Source organism: Nothoprocta perdicaria, unplaced genomic scaffold (genome assembly GCF_003342845.1).
Source record: "Nothoprocta perdicaria isolate Ctin4 unplaced genomic scaffold, notPer1 scaffold_108, whole genome shotgun sequence".
NCBI lineage: Eukaryota > Metazoa > Chordata > Aves > Tinamiformes > Tinamidae > Nothoprocta > Nothoprocta perdicaria.
In genome coordinates, this window is record NW_020454183.1 from 1,304,702 (window position 1) to 1,318,079 (window position 13,378).

At 44.8% G+C, this 13,378-nt stretch overlaps 1 protein-coding gene across 1 annotated transcript in view; it reads right to left on the bottom strand.

Annotated features, from left to right (window-relative positions):
• Nucleotides 1-4,935: 4,935 nt before the first annotated feature.
• Nucleotides 4,936-13,378, bottom strand: part of RIN3 (Ras and Rab interactor 3) — a 64,748-nt gene continuing 56,305 nt past the window's right edge. Inside the window, exons 8-10 of the mRNA XM_026047006.1 lie at nt 10,432-10,563; nt 7,983-8,146; nt 4,936-5,883 (exon numbers count right to left, since the gene is read on the bottom strand). Of these exons, the coding sequence (XP_025902791.1) occupies nt 5,575-5,883; nt 7,983-8,146; nt 10,432-10,563 (605 nt within the window). The 3' untranslated portion in view covers nt 4,936-5,574. The remainder of the gene's footprint in view (nt 5,884-7,982; nt 8,147-10,431; nt 10,564-13,378) is intronic.

Here is a 13,378-nt window from a genome sequence, read left to right on the forward strand (position 1 = left end):
TGGGGTTGGCCAGACTGTACGATGGGTTGGTAAGATTGTACCAAGCTTCCCTAATCAGTTTGAAAGAACAGAAAAAAAAAAAAAAGAAATAACTCCTTTAAAAACCCGTCTGACTGAATAATTTGAACTTGGCAGGCTTTTCAGATCTCTGTTTAGTTTTTCTGTGCCCTGGAGATCAACAGCCATATAAAGCACTTTTCTAATAGCTGTAAAAAGTAGACTTAAGCAAAAATTGTCAGATGAAAAATCGAGTCACAGGAGCTAACTTGTTGAGGTCCCACAGCATGATTTGAATTGCTAACAGGTATTCTTGGTTTTATACCTAACAGATACGCAGGTGGTGCTTGCACACTTGTTAATAGCACTAGCCCTGTCTGTCCTGCAGCACCTTGTCACTTCAGAGGATGCAAAACTGAAAGTGACAGCAGGAGGTTTGTTTTGTCCATCAGCTTTACTCCTCCAAGACTCATTGTGGGGGACTCACCTGACTTCATGGCTGCTAGCATTCCTTTAGGAATATGCCCGAAATGAAAACACGAGGTAGTCTGGAGACAATCCCACTGCATCCAGAATTCTTTCTGAGAATCAGTTGTGTTTTTTTTCCTCTTCTCTCTACTAAAAAAGTATTAGCGATGTTACAGAATTCCCAGGTCTTACCCAGAGACTACTTTTCTTCTACAGTCATTCAGTGAGCAGCCCTGCAGAATACCTTTTTTTTTCAAAAAGGAAAATTTCTCCAAGCCAGCAGTGATCAATAGATTTGTTTTAAGGCCTCCAAATAGCATCACATTAGCTTAGCACCTGTGTGGCCATCTGCTTATGTTTGGATAGCAGAAACCAACAAGAAAATAAAGTCAGGATTGTGCAAGATTAGTCTTATGCCACAGCATCCTGTGGTGCGTTGTGCAAGCACCCCAGCTGTCACACGGCACACAGCTGCTTGGTGCTCTTATATTGCAGGGACAGAGGAATTCAACTTCTTTAAAATGCTTGAAAATCTCAGGCTGCCAGTAAATTGCCATCACTGTTGGGCAAAGTTGAGGCTGTATCGCGTGGAAAGACTTTTCCTGCTCTAATAACAGGGTATATAGCTAGCCCCTGGGATGGGGGCTTCCTTGCTGGTCAGTTCTTCCTGTCCCTCCTCTTGGTCGTTGTTAGACACAGTGAACAGTGTCCAAGCCCTTCTTTCCACTCATTCTGAGACAAATCTTGCGGCAGAAGGTAGGAGGGGGGTTCAGCGCATCATCCTGCTGGGCCCAGCTGTTCCCCTTGGGCCTCCAGGCGCACGAGGAACGATCAATCAAAAAATGACATATCATATGCTGACTATTTAGATATACTGCAAATGCATGTAGGTGCAATTGTATTCGGGGCTTCTATAACTGCCTTGACATCTTGAATGATAACAAGCAAAAGGAAATGCACCAGGGGTCGGAAATGGTGGATCATTCACAGATTCCAGGAGGTTAGCCTTAGATCAGCTCTGTCCAGAATGCATTGTGCATTCTGTCACCAGGATGGCTTAAGATGAATGCCGCATCTGTGGAAAGCTGTGTCCGCTTTCAGGTAGGAGTTTGAAGGTCTGCAGTGTCTTGGGCTCAGCCTGTTTGCTTTCTCTGAAAGTGATGGAGGAGCAAGAAAGGGAAAGGCAGCTCTTCTGTTAGGAAACTGAAGTCATGACTAAGCAGCATTTATTGCGTGTCTAGTGCTTGGGCAGTTCTGAACTTGAGGCCTCTTCCTTCCTAGAGATAGAAAGCCCCAAGGGATATCAGAGACGACCAAAACATTACAGCTCTGTCCCTTGCACTGCTAGGCCGGTGTGACAGCCTAGCAACACCAACCAAGGGGGGTTCTGCTGGCAAGGAGGGTCTCCTCACTGGTGAATGCGAGAAAACAGCATTTCACAGGTAAACACTTAAACACCAGGACAGGCTCCGTCTGAGGCGAAGGGTCTCCAGCCTTGGAGGCTGCAGCACTGCAGGGTGCCCTGAGCTCCCTTGCTCCCGGCCCAGCTTTGAGCTGGGCATTGCATGGGAGTGTTCTGGAGACCTTGTTCACTTGGATCACAACAGGAGTCCATGGAAAAAGGACTGTCTCCTGTTGGGTTTCAAAATACAGTCTGGTGATTGATGTATGATCCCTTCGAAAGCTCTTTGAACTCAGCAGGAAACTGCCTTGTCTTCAATGGCTTTTATTTTAGGTCAAGCCTGACCTGCCTGAGCAATTATTTCAGTCAATTATTGCCAGATTGGGCACAAAGTGGCATTAAGGCAGCACCCTGCAGGAAGCAGCCACTGGGGCTGCTTGTTTTTTCCTTTTCACAAGTTGCTGGCTTCAGCAGCTCTCCCTGCCTCGTGAGAGTGCTCGTTTCACAACGTCCCTGTGGCAAGGAGTGCTGGAGGAGGCCATGGCCGCATTGCACAACGCTCCCTGGTCAAAGTCTCCTGGAATGTGCTCATGTGCTGATGGCTCATGTGAGGGCTGGCGCGTGAGTTGCTGCTGGGCCACCTTGGCTAAGGCCAAGGGCTCGGATCAGCAGACCCGGCTGCTTCCTCCTTGCCTGCTCTGCAGACACAGCCTGCAGTGTCGGGAGCCGTGCGGCAGAACAAGTGAAGAAAGTCCCACGGAGCATTCAAAAACATACATTTCTATCCAATGTTTATCTTCTTTTCTCAGCACCTGAAATGCCAGGTGCCGTCTGAATGGGCACAGGACCTGGAAGCACCAAGAGGAAGATGAGCCCTGGCTGGTGGTACTGCTGGTCCACATGCCTGAGGCTGCCCTATGGAGGAGGTGACTCATGGTCCTGGGGCTGCCACTCAGCCCCCATCCCACCGCCTCCCTCTGCCAGCAGGCAGGACTGGCAGCCCGTTGAGTAACGGCCGTCACTCATGCTCTGGTCAGGAGCTGCGTGTTGGCGGCTGGGGACACCATGTTCCCTGCGCACCAGCCCTGGCAGCCCCGAGGGAGTGCTGACTGCCCGGCCTGTCATGGCGGCAGGGCCTGTGCTGTGAGCAAGGAGCCTCGCTGGCCCCTAACCGCACACGTGCTCCCTGCCGGGGTGGTCCAGGGGGGCAGGTAACAGCGTGCGTCCAGCTCCTGCCCACCAACTGACCCAGGATGCTCCTTTGAGCCCTAGGAAGGGTCACACTGAGCTTTCCAGTGGTCTGCTGGACTGAGCTTTGCCTCATTCACCACAACAGCAGCACGTTTACTGTTGAAAAGCTATTTCGGCATGACCGCAGCACAGAGTCCTGTTGAGTCCCACTGCTGGAGTCAGCCTAGAGAAGCAGGAGCCATCACGAACCTGGAGCCATTTGTACTGATCCCATCGCTGAGGTTCTTTCCTAGCTTGCCCATGGAGGTGGGGTGGCTGTGGCAGGGTGCTGGAGGAGAAGAGTCTCCCGCTTTCCCCAGGCCAGGGTGATTTGACACCTCTGCCAGTACCTGGCCAGAGTTACTTCGTTCAACACTGCACCCCAACTGAAGCTTGTTTTGCCTGTCTCTTCACAGCTGCCTGCCAGACACTGAGTAAACCTGGTGCCCACACAGCATGGATACATGCCTGGAAAGACCAAAGAGGTGTAGGCTCTGCAGGGCTGCTGATAGTAGTTTATAGATTGTGGTCAAACAGACCAGGTGGCTCACAGAGTCCAAGGAAGCCCCTCTCTGCAGCAAGTCTGCAGCACTGGCATTTCTTTCCAAGCAACAACCTGCCAGGCACTGTAGCTCCATGGCTGTGAATAATCGCAGTGAGCTCAGAGGAAGCCATAGCAACCCTTGCAAATCAACTCACGGCTTTGCAGGTCTATTGACAGAGGAAAAGGTGCACCACACTTTGCACGTGCTACTTGAGAGCCATTGTAAAAAGTCTTGATGCCTTGTGTGGCACACAGGTCTGATTTTGGGACCAGTCTATGGTTAATTTTAGTCTGATTCCCATTGGATTGCAGAGATTTAACACTGGTTTCTGGTTTCCGTGTGCTCCACTGCCCATCCATATCATCCACTTTCTTTCCCCTTCCCTATGGTCTGGCTGCTGCTGACGGGTCCCCCAGACACTGCAGGGCTCTTCACTAGTAAATCAATAGCTCGATGTTGTCAGGTGCAAAGCCTGGTTGCTCTCCAGAAATACCCAGATCAGTCCTAGCTTCCTTCCTTGCCTGTATCTTCTTTACCCTGATCCCCATCAGATTACTTTAGGCTCATTAATTGTGAACGTTACGGCACAACCAGAGCCTGCTCAGGTGAAGGACTTTGGCAGACACACACAGCTTTTGCTCTCGGGTCTTAAAATAACTTGTAGTAGAGGGCAGCTAAAATCACTGGTAGGGAGTTTGCTGGAGCCCTGGTCCTGGGGGAAACAACGGCCAGTGTGTTGGAAGTGTGGTACCCTGGAAGCTAAGGGTCTGTTTTTGTAAGGCTGCGAGGAAGGATTCCACTTGCAACCTCTAATCCTGAAAAATCTGTTTCATATTTCCTAATTCAATGCGCTCATGCAATTTAGTCTATGAGAAATTTAAGTCTGCAGAGAATAAAAGGCTGCAGAGGTAGAAAAATCAAGAAGAGAATTAGCAAGATCTGCCTGCCTGGATTTATTAAAGTAATAACCTGGTAGGATTCGCGGGTATAGGAACACTAAAGAACATGACTGTGCTTAAAAAAGAGAAGGGTGTTTAATTCCAGCCCTTTTGACATTCATATTTTAATTGAGGTTGCTACAATAGGCAAATTACTAAGTTCTCAATTATTTTAAAACAATTTCACCATATCAAACATGGAAATAAATATACAATTAACCAGACACAATCATAAAACCAATTTGATTAAAACTATTGTACATGTAAAACTGCTGGTGAAGATTTTCAAACTTTTAGAAGAAAAATATAAAGATAAAAAGGCCTGTGCTACTTGATTTTAGTAACAGACAGATGGTGGAAAATGTTTTCTTAGTGAACATACAGGGTCAGCTTGCATGGTCTTCAAATACATGAATTTCAAAGGCAATTGCATGTTTTGAATAGGAAGACAGAGATGGAATTGTGCTACAGGTGGCAGTTCTATGCCACTGAATACATCAGCCAAGATTCACTTATTCCAGCTGAGTGAACAGAGATCTTGCAAGGCATAAACACTATTTCTTAGCCCCAAACAGTACTGAGAGTGTGTGCAAACCTTTCTCAGGCCTTGTGCACTGAGGTGATTCACACCTACCATAGTTTTTTATGGGGTAAAAGTCAGCTCTTCCGTAAGACCTGTGGATTAGTTCTCCACTGTCTGCTTGCAGTCTATGAAGCAAACTGGTTGCTGTACAGAGGTCCTGAGTTTTGATGCTTCAAGTTTTCCAACGTGTGAATGTTCTCCTGAATGCTCCTTTGATTTCTGAACTTGAATTCTTCTAGGAAATGCCCTGTACTCAGACAGCATCTACACTTAGCACACTCATCTGCCCTGTGTCGAAGGCCAACCTCCAGAGACCTTCTGAGACCTGCAGATAACAGAGGATTTCATGAGATTAAACCACCTGAGTCCTTCCAGGACCACGGCATACACAGTTCAAGAGCAGCACTGCCCTCAGAGAAAGTCTGACTCCCTGACAAGAGGAACGGGTGGCTTCGTATGGTCTATTGGTTTATAAATAAAGTGGAAATCTTTCTTGGTTTCACTCTTCAGCAAGGAGGCTTTGATATGGTGAGGGAGGGCATCTTTGTCCAGCTGCAACCACTGCTTATCAACATAGACAAAGAGTCGGTAGTCCTTGGGCTGGGAGACGTCGAACTTCTCTGCGCACTGCTGGCTGAGCTGCTCAGCCGTGGTGTCACCTCGGGAGGCCAGAGTCCTTGACTGAGCACCAATCTCCAGAAAGGAGATAGAGATGAAATCCTGCAAAGAGGCATGAGGACAGATCTTGCAATTAATGCACTCACTTTGGGACCCAGAGAGGCAAAAATCAGCCTCAAAGCTCTAGCTGACTCCCATGCCCTCCCACATATTCTCCCATGTATCATCCTTCAGTGCCCTAAATATCCTCTCCTTAGTCTCCTCTGAATGTGAGCTCTGAATCAGCAAATACTTAAACTAACAAATATTTAACCAAATAATTAACGCTGGCAAAGACATAGGATTACAGAACACTCTGTGTGTGAGGTTTTTTGTTGATTTTAGTGAACTCCTTTGTTTGCAGCCTGCCACAGTTCCCTTTCTCTACAGTTCCTGAGAAATTAAGCTGCAAAGCAGTAACAGACCAGAATAATATGCCCAAAATCTCAAACATTTCAACTTAAAACCTCATGAAATAGGAAAGGACTGGCAACAGAATGACCTTTATAACAGTATGGCCACCCAAGCAGCACCTCGAGAGAGTGTCCTCTAAACTTTGTACTGCCAGTAAGGAAACAACATAAGAACTTCTGCTGGAAGGCTGATTTATTCATACCCTGTTTCAGACAGCGACATCTGTGGACAACTTTTCCCAAGCTCAACTCCTGAGGAACAGAATCCATAGGGCCTTTAGACATGGAGGTACTCACATGTTTAATTGATAACCATGAAATTAAAAAAATTCCCAGACTTTTCTGTCAGAAAACTTTCAGGTTCCCCAGCAGATATGGGAAAGCTGTAGCCTCTGGAACTGCAGATGACTGCAGAGGACCTTACTCCCTCAGACTGGACAAAAGAGACCAATTAAATGATAGAACTTTGCGAAATATTTGGCAAAGGCCATAAGAAAGGCCATGGCCACCTCAACCCCTGTCTACAAACCTGAGGTCTCACCAAAGTCGGCTTTCTGCTATGGGCCTGTTGTCCTGTGCCTTTTGACTCATATCCTGCTGCATTGCCTACTGTCTGGCTTCAGACTATCTCCTTCAAAGTGAGCTTCAGCATTATCCTCTCCAGCACTGACTTCCAGCTCTCCTCTCTGCCTCAACACCTCACTGTGCCCCTGACCCTGTATCCTGTCCAAGGTGGGTGGCCCAGCCATGGCAGCACCCGCCTGCGAGCAGGGCAGATGGGAGATGTGCAAGGGACACGGAGCACATCAGCAGGTTAGTCACCTCCTACAGACTTGAGTGCCTATGGCACTACCCATGGTTCACAGGAACAGAAAATTGCCACCACACTGCTGGAGGCTGAGGGAATCTCCTGGAGAAATGTGGAATTCGCTTGCTCCATGCTAGCTACTGCTCTGAGCTCATGCCAGAGCAGCACGTGGGATTCGATGGTCATTTGATGTGTCCCCATCCAGCATTCAAATGTTCTGAGATCATCAGAGTCTATTTTGACTACACCATAGAAAGGAAATGAAACCCCACGGTTCCGCAGGACCTTATGGGTCATGTCTCAAACTCAAGAAGCCTCCTAGCTGCTTTCCTCTTGGCCTTCATCATTTTGGTTTGATGCCATGAAGGCATTACAAGCCCCACGATGTGGCCTTGGCAGCCTCCCGGCGGGCCAAGGCCTCATGGCAGCGTGCAGAGTTGGCAGAACATCCCAGGGCTGCTCCTGCCTCCAGCCCTAGCCAGCACCCACCTGCCTTTCAGGTGTCTTCAGGTCCTCCTGCAGCTTGTTGCCACCCATGCCCTGTCCTGTCCCTCCACAGCCTGCTCACATCTCCTTAGCCTAGCCCACAAATTCCCCTGGCCCAAGGGCCATCGAGGACAAGGAACTCCTTGCCTCCCTGTCACAGCTCCTCACACAGGCGGCCTCCTCTGAGAGCGAGCACAGAAATCTCTCTGCAGTCATGTTTCAAACCATACACTTACGATAGTACTTCAAGACTTCAAAATGCATTTTGTAAATAATAAATATTTAAAATGAGTTTTTTTCTGAAGATTTTGAAATCCTGCACAGTACATACTGTTGCGTTTTAATAGTGGTTTGTGTTAATTTAAACAATAATAAGAATTTCATTTTAAATATTTAAGTATGGAGAGGCCATGTTCATGTTCCAGGCTTTTCCTCTAGGCACTAATGCCAAATACCTGCACTGAGGAGCGGGAAGCCCGGGCCTTGTTCAGCGTCCTCCGTCGCTCCCAGCGGTGGATGGAGTCCTGCACCTCCACGCTCAGCTGCCGCGTGACGGTTATTTTGTCATAGTTCTTGATGTGCTCCAGGGCTCCGTAGGTGGTTGTTAAATAATATGAACCTACGAAAAGAGAAGGAGGTAATCAGTGTCTATAAATACCTCAAGGGAGGGACTGAGGAAGATGGGGCTGGCCTCTTCTCAGTGGTGGCTACCAATAGGACTAGAGGAAACAGCCCCATCTGAAGCATCAAAAGTTCCACAAGAACTTAAGGGAAAAAAAAAAATTAATAGTGAGGGTGACAGAGCGCTGGAACAGGTTGCCAAGAAAGGTTATGGAGTCTCCTTCTCTGGAGATCTTCAAAACCCACTTGAATGCAATCCTGTGCCACTATGTGTACAGGGAGGTTGACTAGATGATCTCTAAAGGTCCCTTCCAACCTCAAGGATTCTATGAGGTCTAGCAGCTCATTTCCACTCCCTTGCATGTGCTGTGGCAGCCAAGTGTCCAACACAGGGAGCATGAGCAATGCTGGACTTCCTGCCTTGTTGTAGGGAGCACAGGGGAGCTCAGTGTTCATACAGGAGTGCTGTCACTAACTAAAGGTGACTGTCTGAACTGAGAAAGGATAAATCTGGGTGCAAATAACTCAGAAAAAAACAGTAGTAAAACACCCATAGCCAGTTCTTCCTACTCAAGAACTTCCTGACTATCACTGTTTTGGCTGCAACTGCTAATAAACACCAATTGCAACAGGTAGGGAAGAAGCTGGACTAGTCTTCTGTATAAAAACAGTCTTCATCAACAGAGATAAAAGATGAACTCCCTTAAGAAGGTAGAGTTGAATATAAGGAACCTGCTGCTTCAGTGGCGGGGAGAAAGGCAATGAAAATAGAAGAAAAACTAAAATATTGCCTTGGAGCTGGGAGGCAATGTGTGCTTTTAATGAGCTGTGCAAGAGCTGCCATTGCCTGCAGATGGCACTTGCACACCATGCAACCTCCCACCAGTGCAGCCTCTCAATATTGCCTCTAAAGGGCCTTGCTGTCACTGCAACAGGTTGTGTGATGCCGCCTAGGAAACATTTTAACAGCAAATAAATTTTGCAAATTTTAGAGCACCATTTGTTGTAAATGTTATTCTAACACAGGAGAGACAAAGGTGTCATATTAGACTCTCTGTACTCGGACAGACCTTTTAATGACCACAGCTGTGGGAATTATCCCACAGGTATGGAGGATTGAGACCAGCTCTAAAAATGATTGTTTTTCTTTACTGTCTCCCACAAAGTGCTGCTGAAAATGGGCCTGTAGGTGCTACTTCTCTCATTTTTCCTTCCTCTTTGACTGGAATATATATTTCATGTAAGTTTGGTGTCTTTGTCTCAAAAGAATAGTATGCCCTTTTGAAATTAAGAACCTGTGGGCAGCCTAGTTACTGAAAACAGCATAGTTAAGCCAACAAAATTACAGTTTTAGGCTAATAATTTTTCTGTTAACATCTTTTTCTTACCAGCAGGAAATATTTGTCAATTTGCTAACAGATTTGTATTGCTCCTGCTCATTCCGTGCTCTGTGCTGGGTAACAAGCTCTTAGTCACAGCCTTACACCTCCATTTAATATAAATAATGTTAGTTTGTTATCATTCATCCAGGACTCCTTTCTACAGCCTCACCACTTACTAAAATCAAGTCTAAAACAGAACGTGTTTGGCAGCTATTTGGCAAAAAAAATGTTCAGTGTTCCTAATTCTGACACAGCTCTGTTCTGTTAGTAGTGCTCCCTTCCCAGGCTGTAACTGAGAAGTAAAAAGGCTAAAATTCCCTGTGGTATTTTCCCCTTCAATAACATGGCTTGTTATTCACAACTGAAACCAGTAGTCCTCTCTAACCCTACTTCCCTTTTTCTGCCTCACTGTTAATACTCTAGGAGAGGACACTGGCCAATTTTATTCAAATAAAAGGCATGGGAAAGCTGTATGGCCCCAAGCATACAATAAAGTTTAAGAAATGTGTTCTTTTCTCATTGCAATAAATAAGTGTTGGCATAGTACATTGCAGCAGTTCAGTTCTGGACCAAGGCCTTAACTTCTCAGCCTTCAGGCTAAGGAACTCTAGATGTCCCTGTATAAGTTACTAACAGAGCAAATTAATTCTCATCTGTGCTGAGTGCCTGCCTTTCCAGCTGATGTCCGAGGGCACTGAAGGCTACTCAGCACTATTAAAAACATTCGGATCATTTAGCAATTGTGTTAAAGCCTAAATTTTGAGAAGGTTGTTGAAGCTTAGCCACAAAGCCTAGCTAGATATCTGCCCCCTGACACTTTCACAAGTGCTAAAGTGAAGTAAATAATAATTTCCACAAAGAACATCCTAAGATGTGCTATGCCCAAAACACTGTACTCTACCTTCCCCTAGCTGCAGAGCAGGGTCCATGAGCTCCATCATATACTCCACATTCAGAAGGACTTCAGCCAAGTTGCTTCGGGCCAACACATACATGAGCACAGGGAGGAAGTCATCTGCACCGTATGGCTTCCCTGGACAAAGAGAAACACAGAGTTTTTTTACCCCTTGGTGAGGTAAACCCACCACCAAGGCACCTTCCCACTCAGCAGTGATCACTTCTCACCCAGCATTTTGGTTTATACTGTCTGAAGAGTTAAAGCTCAAATATGCCATTAAGGAAACAAAAGAGAAAAACAAACAAGAGTAAGTTCCTTCTAGCTCGTAATATGAGCTTCAATACTCTTACTGGGTTCTATTTTTGTCATTTGCTGGAAAAAAAAATGTAGTCATCATGGATCAAAAATAAGGAGCAAAACTGAAAGGATGCAAAGGCTGAATACTGCTAGTTTGACCCTCTGATTTGACACTAGCATCAGAAGCATAATTCAGATGTGCAGTAGTAGCAGCAAAGCTGCTACATGAGTTAAGAGTACTTATTCTCTTAGATCTGCTCTGTGTTAGGGTGAGAAGAGTTAAAAAAGAGGGTTTGAGACAGTGGTTTTTACAACTGAGGAATTCTGTGATCATTTTCCTACATGTTCCTAATTAAACTGGTCTCACAAGAGTTGGGTTTTAATGGGAAACCTCATTCCCCTCATAGTGTCTAAGTGAGAAAACTAAAAACCTTCCATATTTGCAAAGGACAAGCTTGCAGCTTGCTGTGCAGCAGGTGCTACAGGAACAAATCCTGGTGGGCTCAAAATTCCCTGTGCTTAAAACATTCAGATCAGCAAAGACAACAAACAGATATTGTATGTTATCTGTAAAAGCTCTTTAGGATCCCTGAGGACAAAAAAAACATACATGCTGACAGTCATCATTACAAATAATTACTGCTTAAAATAGAACCCAAAGTTCCACCACATGAGCTACAAAGAAAACACAGCTTTCACACAAATAGGGGTATGATGCTTTCACTTTTTATGAACATGTCAGTAATTCATCATGGATAACATGCAGTACTATCTTCTCAACACTCAGGAATGGACTTCCTTCTTAACCCAAGCCCAGATTATTTTCATCCTGAATGTTCTCATCCATGCATTAGGATGTATTGGTTTCATTGGTTTGGAATCAGCCGTGATTGTGTTACTTCAGAACTGTCTGCCTACTCCCAAGGAATCAGTTATCCCTGATGTAGCTTCAGTGAAATTATGGCCCGATCATTTTTTTTAGTTTGTTGTCCACATGCCCTTACATGGTTTGGAATAAATTCCTCTTTCTCAAATGTTCCGTAAAATTGACTTATGTCAAATCTTTGCCATGAGTCAGCTTTCCTTATTTATCATTTATAGTTAGTGTGGATTCTCTGCTGGCAAAGATATTCTTCTGAAGCCTCAAATAAGCATGAGCTTAGTTCTTGATTAGAAAAAAAAAGAGAGAGAGAGAGAGAGAGAGAGAAAGAGAGAGAGAGAGAGAGAGAAAGTGAGGCATTATATAAAATCCAGTAAAATATCTAGTGAATAGAGAGTTGATCCAGCTAAAACAAAGTGTTGGAGGATGATTCTCAGAGCTATAATTCACTCCAGTTCTAACAGAGTCAGACACACCACAACACAAGTTATTTAAGAAAGATGGATTAACAATTTCAGTTCTATTTGATTTTCTATGGTTGTCTTTAGTCAAATGAGATGGTCTTTAACCAAACTGTAAATGGGCTCTATTGTTCAAGTAACATCTGGCTGGACATTTTGTTTGTCCTCTATTTTCTTGGCTAGTGTCTCTGTGAAAGCTTCAGTTAGGTGGATGGTCTAATTCATCACTGCCATGTATATGAACATAATACAAACAGCTTAGTATTTAAAATTAGCACATTAGTATTTAATAATGTGTGGCCAAAAAAAAAAAAAAAAAAAAAAAAAAAAAAAAAGAAGAAGAAAAAGAAGATGACTCAACTGAGGCATGAAAACTTACTGGAAAAGGTGCACACAGAAAACCCTACTTTTATCTGCTTTTCACCAGATTAATCAGAACTAACACCCTTGATGCCAATAGAGTTACTTTTGTATAAAAGCAGTATAAGAGAAGCTGAAGTCTAGTACCAAAGAGATTGCTAGTCTCATATTTTCCCCACCATTATTGCTTTTTTTCTTGATCATGCTGTAGTTACTGAACTGTGCTTGAGTGGCATGGATTGGTACTCCTGATTTCTTGAAAGGCAAGGGATTTCCAGTGAAGCACCACGACCAGTTTTCTCTTCCCTGCAACAACTTCTTTTTTCAAGACCAATCCATCGTGTATCTACTAGAACATCCAAGCTGCCAATCCACAGCATGAATTCCTATCTGCTGGAGAAAAATCTGCTCTTTTTTAAAGAGATCACCTACCAGCCAACAGTTTGACCAACTGATGTAGCAGGGGAAATAGTGACTTGGTATTGAAAAGTTCAGTGTCCCCAGTCATCAACTCTAAGTGCCAAGCGAAATGAATGCTAGAGGACACCTTTTCAGGAATCCTGCAGAATCTCTTTATTTCTCTCTTACTGACTAAAAATGGTTGTATTTACAAGCCGGCATTGAGTCAATTATTTTTAACTGCTACCTCATTTCCCTAAGCTGATTTAGCTGTTCTTCCCACCAGCCCTTGTTATAAAACTTTCTCAACTTTAAGATTTCGTTGGAATATTGGAGAACTATTTCTGCAGTCCCAGGTTTATATGCCTTAATTACAAAAATCTGATATACAGTTTCCTTTGGATTAATAAACTCAGAGTAGGGGTGTTTGACTGCAATAATAGAAAGAGTACTCATTTCCCATATGTTATATATGCTCACAACCTGCATAAATTACTCAATTTTAATCTGCTTGTGGGTATATGAAGCCTGATGCCTCAATACCCATGTCTGT